We start from the raw sequence: 16,777 nt of genomic DNA, 5'->3' as shown, positions 1-16,777 counted from the left end.
TCTGCTCGGTTTTGCGCCCTTTCCTGTCATCCCCCAGCTAACCGACCTGTGCCAAGAACTTAATTCTTTGATACCATGTAATTCAGCAAAACTAAAAAGATCTAGTTTTTCTGCATTTAAAAATTTAAAAATTCATCCCTCCCTCCTCACCCGCTCCTTCCTGCCTCCTTCCATGAGTGTTTACTTTCCAAGACCTTCTTCCCCTAATTTCTTCCTCCCTTAGGTTTTTTTCTGTCCAAATAAATGCGTGTAAAGCTGCCAGTTCTCCATTTTGGGAAGGACTTGCTTTCCTATGTTTTTAGGTGTTAAAATGGCTTCCCCCACCCAGAAAATAACAATAACCTTTTAAATGAAAATCACAGTGATACTAGGTCGTGTGTGTGTGCTCACACACTCTCTCACACATACACTCATCTGTACTATCTACTAATTTTTTTCTTGTTTCTCATGTCCTCTCTTGGCAGAATGTAAGGGTAGCAAAACCACTTGTCAGTCCCAAATTTGTTCTGTGTGAAATCAAAAAGACTGGAGGCTCCTGCTCTGAGGCCTGGCAGGGAGAAACCCCGGGCGAGGAGGGGTCTGGGGTTGGTGGAGGGGAGGCAGGCTTTTGGAGGCAACCCTGGAGTCCCCCCGGCATGAGCCTTCTCTCCAGTCTCTTAACCCCTCTGTAGAGGATAGAAACAAGTGTAGACCAGGAACCTGAAAGCAGAACAGTGAGGTCTTTTAGGAAGGGACCTGAGAGATCGATCATCTGTGGTAACTTCCTTAGGCTTCTTCATTTTCGTGAGGATGAAAGTTTCTCTGTGTCTCTCCCTGCATCTCAGAATTTAACCCTTTTTATCTCCTTCTTAGGCCAGAAAAGGAAATTCACTTTTACTTCTCATTAGTCGTTAGTGATCAGGTGGCCAGAGCAACAGGCCACGGGCTAAGCAAGCAGTTATGCTCGGATTCTTCTGACACGGCCTTGGTGTTAATGGCCACAGCAATCTGACATGGTTCTAACCTGTTTCCTTGCTCAGACTTCAGAATGAGAATACAGTTTGTGTGTGTGCCGTTCATCATCCTGGTATCGATGTAGTTCTTTGCTGTTTACTTTGAAGTACCCAGAAGGGAGGATTTAAGGAAAACTGATACGTTGATTTCAACACTTCACACTGTCTGAGCCTTAGAACTCTAAAGGTGGCCTAGGTTTGTCTGGTTTTGGCCTCCTGCATCTGCCCTTCTCCTTGGCATCCAGGGGAGAGGCGTGTGGAGGGGAGGGTCTGGGGCTGGCTTCCCCCCAGCCGTCCTTACTCGGCGTGTCATGTGTGTCTTCACCAGCAAGCGATTCTTGGTCATTTGTGTCTGCCGTGTTCACTGCGATACTCCCAGTATTGAGAATAAAGCTTGACTTGGAGCAGGTGCATAATCAGTATTAACTGAATGACTCTTGACTGAAGGACAGTATTACGTGGTCCAATGACATCCACCAGCCGAGTCACCACACTCTCCGTTACCACTTACAACAGGTAGAAACACTGACTGCCGGGAACACAACCCTCATACTAACGTGCATGGGAAAAGCTGAAAACTAGGTTCGAGGAAGAAGAAAGTCAGTTCTAACTGATTGGCTTTCTCCTGCCTGATCACCCTCAAATGCTTTATTTCCAGGAAATGCAGTTGCAATAACGTTCTGGTTTTGCTGTTGTCCCCAGGTTCACGTGGATAAACTGGACATGTTTAGAAACATGCCCGACATCCTTCATCATCTCACCACAGACCGTGACACTCAGATCCACGCGTGTCGGCATCCCAAGGTCCGCGGGCGGTTGTTTTTCTCGTTTGCGTGATCCGTGAAAAGCAAAGTTTTAGGTCCGGAAGGAACCTCAGAAATTCCATTTTCTAGGCTCCTCAATTTATAAATGTAAAAACCAAGGCTGAGATCTTGAGTTACTAATGCAAGCTCATGCAACTGTGCATGACTATTCCATTACCATAAACTTCATCCTCAGTTTACAGATATAGATACTTACAGTTTTTAAATGCAGTATATTCACACACAATTGATAGGTTTTATTTGTAATGAATTATGTAATGAATAATATAATGAAATTAGTAATATGTTAAAGCTTAGAATTTAAGAAAACATTCACAATCCATTACTATTTATTTTTAAGACTCATGACACATGCATATTAATTAACTATTTTTTTCTGCTCATTTGAGATAAATATCAAGATACAATTTTGCTTCAGATTTTGAAAAAGTTCCCTGTATTGCTGGTCCAATTTCAAATGACTGTTTCTAGTGTTTCTGAAACTCACTTGTAATTGGTTTCTCATGCCAACAGAGTACTCCCTTCTCTGAGTAAATGCCGGTGTTAAATTTGGAATTTACCTTTAACATTCTTTTCATTTTAATCTATATAGTTATTCAACATCACTGATAGTGATCTTCAAATGCAGGGGCATGCGTGATCGTAATTTTCCTCTAAATTTTAAAATATCTTAGCATTCAAATATAAGTAATTTTTATTTCAGTAAACACTGCATGTGCACATTTAGATAATCACTGTGGTGGTAATATAGGCTCCATTGGCCAAAAACGTAAAGTAAAGCTGCTCAGCCCTAAAGTAAAGCAAAATTGAAAAAAAAAAAGAATAAAAAGGACTCTTTCCCACAGCACAGCATGGAATATTCTACTTCAGACCAGGTAGGAGAGCTACTAGGTAAGAAATTACTTTTGATGATTGGTAAACTGTGTGCTACAATTTGCATTCATCAGTTTATCCCATATACACACACGAAAGATTATACTGCAGCTCCCCACCCCACAGCCTACTTGAGAGTCAGTTGCAGGTGGCATGACATGTCACCCTAAATGAGAACATTCTTTACAACCATAGTACAGTTCCCACGCTCAGGAAGTTTAACACAGTTAGCAAGTTTGCCGTAAGATGATATAGTACCATTACATGTGACACAGTTCACACTCAGATGTCCCCAGTTGTCCCAGTCGTGTCCTTTATGGCTGTGGAGTGGGGAGCAGGACTGTCCAGGGTTTAGTTAAGAATCACTTGTTACATTCACTCAGGCCTCTTTTAGTCCCTTTGGATGTGGAGCAAGTTGCCAGCTTTTTGTTTTTCTTTCATCGCGTTGACGTCTTTGAAGAGCCCAGGCCAGCAGTTTTGCAGGATGTTCCTCAATCTGGACTTACCTACCTGTTTCCTCATCTCTACATTTTTTTCCCCGTGTCTGAAAACTTAATCTACATTTGATTTTGAGATCCTGCCTACAGATTTGTTGACTGTGTTGAACTAATTTCCTATGTTTTTAAAATCTTTTCTAGGCAGAGGAATATTTTCAGTGGAATAAGTTACCCTGTGGAATTACTTCCAAAAATAGAATTCCACTCCACACAATCAGCATTAAGCCATCCACTATGTGGTTTGGAGAAAGAACCAGAAAAACTAGTGTCATTGTGAGGTAAGCAAGTAATGTCATAAGGCTTTTGAGAGAACCCTTGCTTTGAGATAAATTGATAGTTGAAATGCAATCTAGCCTAAGTCCAAGAAAAGGATATAATTGTGGACAATAACTTATGAAATTTAAACTAAACCAAAGAAATGCTGCTTCCAAGCCTATCTGTTGGCTAATACCATTAGCCAGTATTCTCTGAGGTCGACTCTAGTTAGACAGAGATGTTTAGGGACAGAGTGTCTTGCTTGGCAGGGAGTTAATGCACTGATGTTGTAGGGAATAGAAACCCTTGGTGGAGTAGAGAGGTCCCATATATACAACTATGATCATCATAGTTTAGCAGATTTCCTTAACATTGGCTATTGAGAATGCCTACAAACATTTATATTTCCGAAAAGAGTTCCCTCCTTCCCAGGAAGAAATTGATGGCAGGGTGATTTTAGACCACAGTAGCCTCGAAGCACTCAGTTTTGCTAAGTGACCTTTAATTTTGTGTTTCCATTTCCCTTTAGAACTGGAGAGAGTTCGTACAGAGCCTGCTTTTCTTTTCATTCCTCCTACAGTGAGGTAAGAGGATCCCATGTACTCAGACCCTCGGCAGCCTTTGTGGCTGAGAGCAGGAGTCCCCTTCACCTCTGGGGGCATCCCTGTTTCTACTGCTTGAGACTGGTTGTGGCTTTTCCTAAAGAAATGCAGGGAAAATATCTCAGTGGATGAGCTATGTTTACTAAATATAAAGGAAGTTACAAAGTGTAAAGGAAATAGAAAATCACCTATTTTCAGCCTAAACATTGAAGAAAACATAGATTAAGTTTTTTCTTCCTAACTTGCTTCCTAAATGTATTTTAAATTCCCCACGTCCATTCATCTATCATAAAAGCATCATAAATCTTATTGGAAGGAGTACTACAGATAAAAATCTCACTACAGGCAGCCTGAAGGCACTGTCCAGAGTCTTGGCCTCGTCCAAAATTTGATTATACTGAAAAGCCATTCAAAAAGTAGTCGTGACTGTTCAGCAGTGTGGAAGAACAGGGTGACTGAGATGCAGACCCTGTCCTTAGGAAGGATCCAGTATAGTAGAATTACTCAGTTGAAGAGGGCTTAAAATGGTTTTGTTACAGTACTTTTTATATAGGAAATTGACCTACTAGCGTGGGAACCTGACACAGGCAATTTAGTAGCGAAATCCTTTTGCATTTCCAAAGTAAATGCTAGCATCTTGCAAGTGCAGAAGTGCAGTAATTTCATGTATTAGAGAAAAAGCAATACAAAACCAGGCTTTTTGCGACTCTTTCAATCATATATAATTTTAGTTTCACCGTTTCTGCATGTATCCCATTTCCCTGGTAAAGATTACTTTTGTATTGGGGATACGTGGATACAGTCTGCATCAGTGAGCCGTGGGAGGGGTAATGATTGGAATAGGTGGATTCTATCAGAGGTCGAGGTAGTGGTTTTATTATTTAAAAAAAAGTTTTTATTCAAGTTTTGTTAGTTTACTATGTTGTATTAGTTTCTAGTGTACAGCAAAGTGATTCAGTTATACGTATATACATAATATGCATATATTCTTTTTCAGATTCTTTTCCATTATAGGTTATTATAAGGTACTGAATACATTTCCCTGTGCTAGACAGTAGATGCTTATTGTTTATCTCTTTTGTATACAGTAGTGTTTACATGTTAATCCCAAACTCCTAATTTATCCCTCTCCCACCCATAACCACAACCACAAGTTTATTTTCTATGTCTCTAAGTCTGTTTCTGTTTTATAAATAAGTTCATTTATATCACTTTTTAGATTCCACATATGAGTGATGTCATATGATATTTATCTTTCTCTGTCTGACTTAATTCACTTAGAATAATCTCTAGGTCCATCCATGTTGCTGCAAAAGGCATTGTTTTATTCCTTTTTATGGCTCAGTAGTATTCCATTGTATATATGTACCACATCTTTATTCTTTATCTGTTGACAGACATTTAGGTTGTTTCCATGTCTTGGCTATTGTGAATAGTGCTGCTGTGAACATTGTGGTCGGGTAGCAGCCTTCTTATCAAGTCAACCATAATATTGTAAATAATTCTTTGTTTATTAATCAAAGTATCACAGTGACATTTCTATTAAATGGCCTTAATTTTCAGTGGGTTATCTGAGAGCAGCTTGGAAGTAATTCACCTGGATGGTACAGTTTAGTTAATGTTTTCCTCATCAGTCTATCCCGAATCTTAGGTTGTTGTCAAGCCCCTTCCTGGTGATTTGTCTTTGGTCTGGCGTCTGGCCCAGCATCGCTGTCGATCAACCTTCCTGTTACCCTGTAGCATCTTTTCTGTCTCAGCCACAGGGAGTTCTGTCTTATTTCTCTTCTTCAGTGTAGTTAGCAGCCAAGTTGGGAAGCATAAGCCTTGCTGGGGTTTTACAGTTACCTCCCAATAAGGAGATATTTCCCTGCTACTTGAGTAGGGAGGTGGAAGGGCTGACCTGCCGCCTCTCTTCCCGCTCTCCTTGGATGAGAGCAGTTACCCTGCATGTGGAGTTATCCTCTGAGCTCTGCTTACTCATCTTCTCTCACTGTGTCTGGTGAGAAAGAGAGAGGATTTCTGGAAAACTGCTTTAATTAGTACACTTCTATTCAGTGTATAGGACTTGTAGAACTATATTTTAAAATGTAAATAGTAGATTTAAATAGCATTTCTGCTTGTTTTTTTTCCCAAATACGGTTGATCCTCATTCTCGTGGATTCCATTATTTACAAATCTGCCCACTCACTGAAATTTGTTTGAACCCCCAAATCCGTGTGAGTGGTGCTTTGTGGTCTTTTGCAGATGTGCCCAGCAGAGAGGTGAAAAATTTGAGTTGCACATGGCACACACTCTCCCAACTCAGGTGACACACAGTGGCCTCCTGCCTTCTTGTTTCAGCTCTCAGACTGTAAACAAGCATCCTTTCCACTGTCTGTGTATTGCTGCATTTTTTATATTTTTCTTCTTTTTGGGGGATGATTTTGCTGTTTAAAACAGCCCCCAAGAGACGTGATGAAGCGCTGTCTAGTGCTCCTAAGAACAAGGAGGTTGTGACGTGCCTGATGGAGAAGGATAAGCTTTGATAAGCTTTGTACAGCCGCGAGTTAGGGTGCCATTTGGTCCTGAGTTCAGTGTTAATGGGTCAACAGTATATGTTTAAAAAGATGTCTTTAAACAAAAACACACATAAACTAAGATGATCTATTAGATCAGTTGACGAAAGTGCTGTGAGCAGAGGTTCAGAGGAACCCTGTATTTCCCTTGGGAGCAGTGGGTCACTGTTTGCAGTGAGTCATTGTTTGCAGTGACTTTATGGAACAGAACTACTGCAAATAATGACAACGGACTGTGTTAACGTAGTGTTTCAAAGCAGGCATCTCAAGAAAGGGCCTCGGCTTGTACAGTTGGGAGAGGGTGCCCTCTGTTGGGTGTCTCTTCTCTCCTTGTGGCCACCTCATCTCTGAGTAGATATGAATCATTTCTGGTATACATTTGACCTTACCTTCTTTATTCTTTTTTTTTTTAAATTGAAGTATAGTCAGTTACAATGTGTCAATTTCCGGTGTACAGCACAATGTCCCAGTCATGCATGTGTATACATGTATTAATTTTCATATTCTTTTTCATTAAAGGTTATTACAAGATACTGAATATAATCCCCTGTGTACCTTTTTTATCCTTATTCCATTCAAAAGCTTCAACTTTTTCTACCAGCCTCAACTTTGGATTTATTATATAAATCACTTAGGTTGTGGGTAGGTCAGTAATGGTTTCTATTTGCGTGTCTGCTCTGAAAATGCTAAAGAAATTATTGATGACAAGTATCCAAAGAATGAGTCTTCCTGTCTCACCCCTTTGTCTTAATCAAGGCTCTCGTTTTATTTTAATACGGAGTTATCAGTAATTCCCGGGTTCCCTACCTCTTTTGACTTTGTCCTTTATTTGGAAAAGTCAGGTACTAACAATTACTTTGTGCCTCAGTCTCCCCATCTGCAGAAGGGGATAAAAATCTTTGTGTTGTCATCATCAACTTTGTAATGGATCATTTTACTGCACGTTTAACCATGTGCCAGGGACAGGCTCCGTTCTTTACACGCCTTGTCTCATTTATACTTTTAGATGAAGAATCAAAGACTTAGAGGGTTTAGGTAACTTGACCGAGATCACAAGCTCACCAGGACCTAATAAGTGGCAAAGCCAAAGCTAGTCTGGGTCATTGAGACGTTGTGAGGGATAGTGGCAGGGTTCCTGTGTTTAGCATTCTGAGCTTTGCAGAAAACCAAGGTATTCTTGAAATTTTTGCACATAATTGTCTTAGATTAGAATAAACCATGAGAACAAAAAAAGCAGTCTCAAAGATGTAGTTCCCCTGGGTATTGCTAACAATTATATGTCAGAGGAAAGAAATACAATTCTAAGACCTTGTTTCCTTGTGTGTATTAAATACTCAGCTTGATTCTAACTTCCTTGAAGGGGATTTGTTAACTATGTGGAGTCACCTTAGAAAAGGAAACTGATGTCATATAAAGGAGCACAGAATCTTTGAATCCCATCAATCAGTGATTCTCCCTCCTTACCCTGGAACAGAATCACCTGAAGAACTTTTAACTATGCTGATTCCCAGGCTCCACCATGGCTCAGTGTTAGAGGATCTTTGGGGTTGGGCCTGAACTCTTGTCCTGAGAGGTCGCAGGCGCCCCGCATGTTCAGCTCCCACTGAAAACCGCAGCCTTGAGAGATTCCTGCTTCTCCTTCCTCTAGCGCCCCCTCATAGGAGCATCTACTCTTCTAGGCAGGTTTTTCACCGTGGGGATAATTGATGCATTTTATTTTCCTTCTTCCAGATCAAAGATTTCTTGAGCTACATCTGTCCTGTCAATGTGTATCCAAATGTCATTCCATTAGGCACAACTATGGATAAAGTTAAAGAAATGTGAGTAGATACCACTCGGAGAGCCTGTGTTACAAAACAGGATTGATGCAGAGAACGGTCTCGGGCCTGAAAAGGGGCAGAGGCAGCAGATGGATGTGGCTGTAAATACTGGTTGGGTCCTGGTTGGGAGCACAGCGGCTTTCTTCAAGTGAGCGTGTGATATATAATCCTTAAGGTTTTGGGAATCTGGCATAAAGAAGCAGCTGGCAATGAGGCTGCTGAGAACGGCAGGACACTCTCCAATCTTATTTTGTATTTTATTTCCACTATGTCTTAGCATTCAGTCTCTAAAATGAAAAGACCAAGTTTGTGAGATTCTTGCAAGAGATAAGTGAGCCCCAATAAACTGGGAAGGGGAAGCAGCTAGCTGAACTGAATTTCCTGAACTCTGGAAGGTGCTACTCTATTAGTGGTTTGTTAGAATAGGGGCCTGCTTTTCTGCAGTGCAAGATAAAAGTTTTGCTCTCCCTCAATCCTACAATTAGATGGGTGTCTACTAGGTTGTTCTAAGGGCTTATAGTTACCACTTCATTATATTGAAGTAATTTTAAATTATGAAACATTGCTTTTCGGTTTTTAAAAGTAGTGGTATGATTTCCCCCGTAGTCGCATTTTTATAACCTCTATACGTGATGCTTACGTTCCTGCAGCTTCAAATAAAATACTCATATTCATTCCAGCTTGAAGCCTTTATGCCGATCCTCCCAAAATATCGAGCCGAAGTATAAACCCCTTGGAAAACTGAAGAGAGCGAGAACGATCCACCGAGATGCAGGTAAGAAGAACAGCCCGGGGGTGAGAGGCGTGGGTTCCACTGCAAGACTGCTTTTCGGGGTGCTCTGGTCCAGTGCAAGCTGCCCCAGGTAGAGGTGGACCCGGCATCCACTGTCACTCAGACTTGTCACGTGGCCTCTGGAAGCACTCTGCCTTCCAGCTTCAACCTGTACATTCAGGAGTCAGACCCCCTTCCCAGGCTTAGAACACATGGCGGAGAGAACTGAGCCTGTGTTGAGTGCTGGCCTCAGCTTTCTGGAAATGCGCCCTGTGGTTTGTGTAGCGTAAGGGGAGGCTGTGCTGTTGGCCTCAAACATTTCCTTCAAGACACTAGTAAGAGCTGATAAAGAGCCATCCCATTGGTCAGTATGTGTTCATACAAATGGCTTCTCTCTGTACTTTCCTACTTTCTTTTGTGCAGCTTTCATTTTCTAGAGAAGAGCAGAGGTAAGCTCTGAGGGAGAAACCAGAACTTCAGAATCTGAGCAAAGCTGTCAGACTTCGTGGTTAGGATGCTGGGTTTTCATTGCTTTGGTGGGGACCGAGATACGGTACCATGCAGAGCACATAGCTGGTCCAGGACCAGAACATGATCATAACAATGATACTGTTTATTGAGCCCTGCTGTACGGCAGGTATTGTGCTTGGTCCTTTACAAATATTACAGCTAAATCCCCAAACAAACCTGCAAGGGGCATTGTCATCCCACTTTTACCAATAGGGAAAGCAAAGCTTAGGGATAGAAGTAAATCCTCCAAAGTCTAGCCAGACGTGAATGACAGGTGAGGATTCTCACCCAGGCCTGTCTTTTCATCTCCATTTCTGCACTTCCTCTCATACAGAATCTAACTGGAAAACATTTAGATGCCAATTCCAGGACTGATACAGTAAGCCTATTACTGGTGTCTGAAAGGAAAGCACATTTACTTTTGTTTTAAGAACTAAAAGGTCCTAGAAAAACAATTCCATTAATTTCAAAAGTTAAATCTATTAGGTAACACATCTTCTCATCCTTCTCTTCTACAAAGTTATTTGTAGTTTTTTTTTTTAAAAAAAAAAAACAGCTTTACTGAGGTATAATTGATACAATTGCACACTTTTACAGTGTTCAATCTGACACATTTTTACATATGCATGTACTTGAGAAACCGTCACATAATTAGGATAATGAAAATCTCCATCAGCCGAGGCTCCGGGTGCCCCTTGTAGTTCCTCCCACTGCCCCTCCCCTCCTTCCCCACTGACTGTCACTACAGATTAGGTGGCATTTTCTAGACTTGTATATAAATAACATCATACTGTATGTCTGACTGACTTCACTCAGTGTGTTTATTTTGAGATCCATTCATGCTGTTGCCTGCGTCAGTAGCTCATTCTTTTGTGCTGGTAGGTAGTATTCCACGGTATGGGTATGCCCCAGGTTGCTGATCCATTCACCTACTGAATTACATTTGGGTGGTTTCCATTTTGGGTTATTACATATAAAGCTGCTGTGAACGTTCATGTACAAACCTTTGTGTGGATGTATGCTTTCATACCTACAAGTGAGCAATACGGTAGCTGTATCTTCAAGAAATGGCCCAACTCTTTTCCAAAATGGTTAGACCATTTTGTGTTCCTGCCTGTGTATAGGAGTTCCATTGCTCTACTTTGTTGCCAATATTTGGTGTAGTCAGACTTTAATTTTAGATATCCTAATGTGTGTGTAGCAGTATCTCATGGTTTTAATTTGAATTTACCTAATGACTAGTGAGGTTGAGCACCTTTTAATGGTTTTATCTGCCATTCATGTATCTTCATGGGTGGAATGTCTTTTCAGCTCTTTATCCATTTTTAAATTGTTTAGTAACTTTTTTGTTACTGAGTTTTCAGAGTTTTTGGATTTAAGTTCTTTATCAGCGAGATGCTTTGCAAAGATTTCCTCCAGTCTGTGGCTTATCTTTGCAGTCTCAACAGACTCTTTTGAAGAGCAGAAATTTTTAATTTTGAAGAAGTTCACTTTACTAATTTCTACTTTTTTATATATGTATCATAGGTAAGAAATCTTTGCCTAACCCAAGGTCACAAAGATTTTCTCCTCTGCTTTCTAGAGGTTTTCAGAGTTTAGGTTTTTCATTTAGGTCTATGATCCATCTTTGTGTTACTTTTTGTATATGGTCTGAACTGTAGATCCAAGATAAAAAAATTTTTGGTGCCTCTGGGCATCCAACTATTCTAGAACCATTTGTTGAAAATACTGTCTCTTCTCCACTGAACTGTTTTTGCAGTTTTGTTGAAAATCAATTAATAATATATGTGAGGGTCTATTTCTGGACTCTTATGTTCCATGATTCTCTTTCTTTATACCAATATCTGTCTCAAATATGGTAATTTTATCAATCTTCATGTTAAGTTATGTAAGTATTCCACCTTTTTTTGGTTCTTTTTCAGAGTTGTTTTGGCTATTCTATGTCCTTTGCAATTCGTACAAAAAAGTCCACTGCTGGAATTTCTATTGGGATTGTGTTATATCTATTGATCAATTTGGGAATATTGACATCTTAACAATATTGAGTGTTCAGATCCATGAACATTTATTTACGTTGTCTCTAATTTCTCTCAGCAATGTTTTGTCATTTTCCGTGTATAGGTCTTGCACATCTTTTGTTAGATTGATCCCTAAGTGTTTCATTTTTTGGTTGCCATTGTACATTGCATTCTTTTTAAAATTTCAATTTGTTTGTTGCTGGTATATAGAAATACAGTTGCTTTTGTATTTTGATCTTGTATCCTGCAACTTCGCTAAACTTGTGTATTTATCAGTTCAGTCACTGCATTTTCTATGTAGATTATCACATCTGTGAATATAGACAATTGATTTTTCCCTTTCCAGTATGGTTGCTTTTACTTCTTTTTCTTGACTTATTAACTGGCTAGATTTCTACTACAATAATGAATAGAAGTGGCAAGGGCAGATGTCATTGCCTAGTACTCAGTCTTGAGGGAAAGAATTCATTTTTTTCACCATTAAATATATTAACTGTAGATTTTTCATTCCTGCTTTTCATCACGTAGAGGAAGTCCCTTCTATTACTAATATTCTGAGAGATTTTATCAGGAATGGATATTCGATTTTATCAAATACTTTTTCTGCATTTATTGAGCTGATTATATATTTTTTTCTTTTTTAGTCTGTTAATATGGTGAATCACACTGATTGAATTTTCAGGTATTAAAACCAACCTTGCATTTCTGGAATAAACCCCATTTGGTTGTGACATATTAGCCTTTTGGCTATTATTCAACTTGATTTGCCAAAATTGTGTTAAGAATTTTTTCATCTATGTTCAGAGGGGCTATTGATCTGAAGTTGCTTTGTCTTTTTTTTTTTCCCCATGCAATATATTTGTGTGATTTTGGTATTGGGATAATGTTGGCCTTGTACAATGTTCCTTTAGCTCTATTTTCTAAAATAGTTTATGAAGGATAAGCATTGTATCTTTCTTAAATAACTGGTAGAATTCACCAGTGAAGCCATCTGAGCCAGGAGTGTTCTCTGTGGGAACATTCTTAACTACAAATTCAATTTAATAAGTATAGGGCTATTCAGATTATTTGTTCTTAAGTACGCTTTGGTAAATTGCATCTTTCAATGAGGATTTGGCCATATCAGCTAAGTTGCTCAGTTTTTTGGCTGAAACTTGTTCATAACTGTCCCTTGTTATCTTTTTAATATCTGTAGAATGTAGTGATATCAAGTCTCTCATTCCTGACATTAGTAATTTGTGTCTTTTTCTTTTTTTTTTTTTTTTCTTGATCAGTCTAATAGAGGTTTGCCAATTTTATTGTTCTCCAAGAACAAGCTTTTTGTTTCATTGGTTTTATTTTTTTTCTATTTCATTCATTTCCACTCTGACCTTTTTTCCTACTGTCTGCTTACTTTGGGTTTATTTTCCTCTTCATATTAAAATTTCTTAATGTGGAATATGAAGTCATTGATTTGGGCCTTTTCCCCCCAACACAAGCATTTTGTGCTGTTAAGTTTCACTCTTTAGTTGTTGTTACACAGATTTGACTTGTATTGTCATTTTCATTCAGTTCAAAATAGTTTCTAACTTTTTTTTTCTGATTTCCTCTTTAATACATGGGTTATTTAGAGGTATGGAGGATTTTTCAGAGATAATTCTGTTACCTAGTTTTATTGTGGTCAGAAAAAATACTCTATATGACGTTTACTGAGATTTATGGCCCAGAATAATGGTCCATCTTGGTAAATGTTTCACGTGTATTTCAAAGAAATATGTATGTTACTGTTGGATGTTCTATGAGTGTCAGGTCAACTTAGTCAATAATGTTCAAGTCTTCTATATATTTGCTGATTAACTTGTTCCACTTGCTCTATCAATTATTGGGGGAAAGGTATTGAAATCTCCAGATATAATTGTGAATTTGATTTCTCCTTACAGTTCTATCACTTCTTGCTTCATCTATTTGAATCATGTTTAAGCCTGTTATGTCCTCTTGAGGAACTGGCCCCTTTATCTTTAGGAAATGACTTTTTTTATTCCTGGTAATATTTTTAGCTTTGAAATCGGCTCCACTGGATATTAATACAGCCGCTGGAGTAGCGTAAAGGGGCATCTCCTTATAGTTTTGATCTGTATTCTCTACTGATGTTGAGCTATTTCTGTGTGCTTATCGGCCATGTATTTATCTTTTTTGGTGAAATGTCTGTTTGAATGTTTCACTCATTTTAAAATTGGATTATCATTCGTTCTAGTTCTGTGAAATATGTCCTGGGTAATTGGATAGGGGTTGCATTAAATCTGTAGATTGCCTTGGGCAGTGTGACCATTTTAACAATATTGATTCTTCCAGTCCAAGAGCACGGGATATCTTTCCATTTTTTAAAGTCGTCTTTAATTTCCTTCATCAATGGTTTATTGTTTTCTGTGTATAATTCTTTCACCTCCTTGGTTAGATTTATTCCCAGATATTTTATTACTTTGGGTGCTATTTTAAAGGGGATTGTTCCTTTACTTTCATTTTCTGTTCATTCATCGTTAGTGTAAAGAAATGTAACTGATTTTTGAATGTTAATCTTGTAACCTGCTACCTTGCTGAATTCTTCAATCAGCTCTCGTAGTTTTTGTGTGGACCTTCTAGAGTTTTCTATATATAGTAACAAATCATAATAAAGTTTATATGGAACCATCAAAGACCTAGAATTGCCAAAGCATTACTGAAGAAAGAAACGGGCTGGAGGAATAACTCTCCCAGACTTCAGACAATACTATAGAGCTACAGTCATCAAGACAGCATGGTACTGGTACCAAAACAGACATATAGACCAATGGAACAGAATAGAGAGCCTAGAAATGAACCCACAAACTTTTGGTCAACTAATCTTCGACAAAGGAGGCAAGAATATACAATGGAATAAGGACAGTCTCTTCAGCAAATGGTGTTGGGAAAACTGGACAGCAGCATGTAAAGCAGTGAAGCTAGAACACTCCCTTACACCGTACACAAAAATCAACTCAAAATGGATCAAAGACTTAAACATAAGACAAGATACAATATACCTTCTAGAGGAAAATATAGGCAAAACATCATCTGACATACATCTCAAGAATTTTCTCCTAGAAGAAATAAAAGCAAGAATAAACAAATGGGAACTAATTAAACTTACAAGCTTCTGCACTGCAAAGGAAACCATAAGTAAAACAAAAAGACAACCTACAGAATTGGAGAAAGTTTTTGCAAATGAAACCGACAAAGGCTTGATCTCCAGAATATACAAGCAGCTCATATGACTCAATAAGAAGAAAATAAGCAACCCAATCCAAAAATGGGCAGAAGACCTAAACAAGCAATTCTCCAAGGAAGACATACAAATGATCAAAAGGCACATGAAAAAATGCTCAATATCACTAATTATCAGAGAAATGTAAATCAATACTACAATGAGGTATCACCTCACACCAGTCTGAATGGCCATCATTCAAAAGTCCACAAATGACAAATGCTGGAGAGGCTGTGGAGAAAGGGGAACCCTCCTACACTGCTGGTGGGAATGCAGTTTGGTGCAGCCACTGTGGAAAACAGTGTGGAGATTCCTTAAAAGACTAGGAATAGACTTACCATATGGCCCAGGAATCCCACTCCTGGGCTTGTATCCAGAAGGAAATCTACTTCAGGATGACACCTGCACCCCAATGTTCACAGCAGCATTATTTACAATAGCCAAGACATGGAAACAGCCTAAATGTCCGTCAACAGGTGACTGGATAAAGAAGAAGTGGTATATTTATACAATGGAATACTACTCAGCCATAAAAACCGACAACATAATGCCATTTGCAGCAACATGGATGCTCCTGGAGAATGTCATTCTAAGTGAAGTAAGCCAGAAAGAGAAAGAAAAATACCATATGAGATCACTTGTATGTGGAATCTAAAAAACAAAAAACAAAGCATAAATACAGAACAGAAATAGACTCATAGACATAGAATACAGACTTGTGGTTGCCAAGGGGATGGGAATAGAGACTGGGATTTCAAAATTGTAAAATAGATAAACAAGATTATGTTGTATAGCACAGGGAAATATACACAAGATCTTATGTTAGCTCACAGAGAAAGGAATGTGACAATGAATATATATATATGTTCATGTATAATTGAAAAATTGTGCTCTACACTGGAATTTGGGACACTGTAAAATTATTATAAATCAATAAAAAAAAAGTTAAAAAAAAAAAAGGTGGCAGAGAACTGGAAAAAAAACCCAGCAAAATCAATTTTGTTGAACTTTTAGTTATTGACATTCAATGTGGCTTACTTGATATTTTGGTTAAAGTTGATCTGTCTGTATTTAGTCCACTATCTTTTATGGCCTTGTGCCCCTAACGTAGTCTGCATGACCGTTACCAGAGATGGGGGACTACTTCTCACGGTCTGCACGCTGCTGGGATGTCCAAGATCAAGATGCTGGCAGATTTGGTCCTTGGCAAGGCACACTTCCTGGCTTTCAGCCACCTTGTCACTGCTGTGCAGTTCACATGGCCCTTCCTTTGTGCATGGAGAAAGGGAGCCGCCTGCTTCCTCTGCTGCAAGGACGCTAACCTCGCATGTGGGTCCCATCTACATGAATTCATCTCACCCTAAAAGTCCCCCCTCCAAACACTGTCACATTGGAGTGAAGGTTTAAAATTATTAATTTTGGGAGGACTCATTCAGCCCATAACACGTGTAAAGTAGGTATCAAAAAAAAAAATGTTCACAGAAGGAAAACTTTAGAAAAAAATTCTCTTTTTGTTAAATCAGCCAACTCGTTGAGCATCTGAGTTTACAAACCTTTCTCTGGGTCCTGGTGGTTTGAAAACCTAGCTGATGAAGAGAATCAGCTGTAGAATTTAAAACATAAAGCAAAAATGGAATTACTAGGTCCTACTTTCAGGCACTCAGTAGGTCTGGAAAGACATAGGAAGCTGGATTTTTAAAAAGCTCTGCAGGTGAGTGGCACTGTGGCCTTGGGGAGCACAGATCTGAGCCTGGCCCTGTAAGAAGTTGAAGGATGGTAGTTAAGTTGTCCTCAATATCC

The 16,777-nt window shown here is 39.1% G+C and overlaps 1 protein-coding gene across 8 annotated transcripts in view; it reads left to right on the top strand.

Moving 5' to 3' along the window:
* The window catches only part of DCLRE1C (DNA cross-link repair 1C), a 78,093-nt gene that overhangs the window by 32,089 nt on the left and 29,227 nt on the right, over nucleotides 1-16,777 (top strand). For all 8 annotated transcript variants that reach the window (XR_004134214.2, XM_031444567.2, XM_031444569.2 and 5 more), the window contains 5 exons: nucleotides 1,695-1,796; nucleotides 3,328-3,464; nucleotides 3,971-4,025; nucleotides 8,330-8,418; nucleotides 9,099-9,193. Coding sequence is in view for 7 of the 8 variants with exons in the window: in XM_031444567.2 (XP_031300427.1) it covers nucleotides 1,695-1,796; nucleotides 3,328-3,464; nucleotides 3,971-4,025; nucleotides 8,330-8,418; nucleotides 9,099-9,193 (478 nt within the window). In the remaining variant the exon portion in view is untranslated. The remainder of the gene's footprint in view (nucleotides 1-1,694; nucleotides 1,797-3,327; nucleotides 3,465-3,970; nucleotides 4,026-8,329; nucleotides 8,419-9,098; nucleotides 9,194-16,777) is intronic.

The sequence above is a fragment of the Camelus dromedarius genome, chromosome 26 (assembly GCF_036321535.1).
Source record: "Camelus dromedarius isolate mCamDro1 chromosome 26, mCamDro1.pat, whole genome shotgun sequence".
Lineage (NCBI taxonomy): Eukaryota > Metazoa > Chordata > Mammalia > Artiodactyla > Camelidae > Camelus > Camelus dromedarius.
The sequence above is the reverse complement of the archived record's forward strand: the minus strand, read 5'-3'. Positions and strand labels throughout refer to the sequence as shown.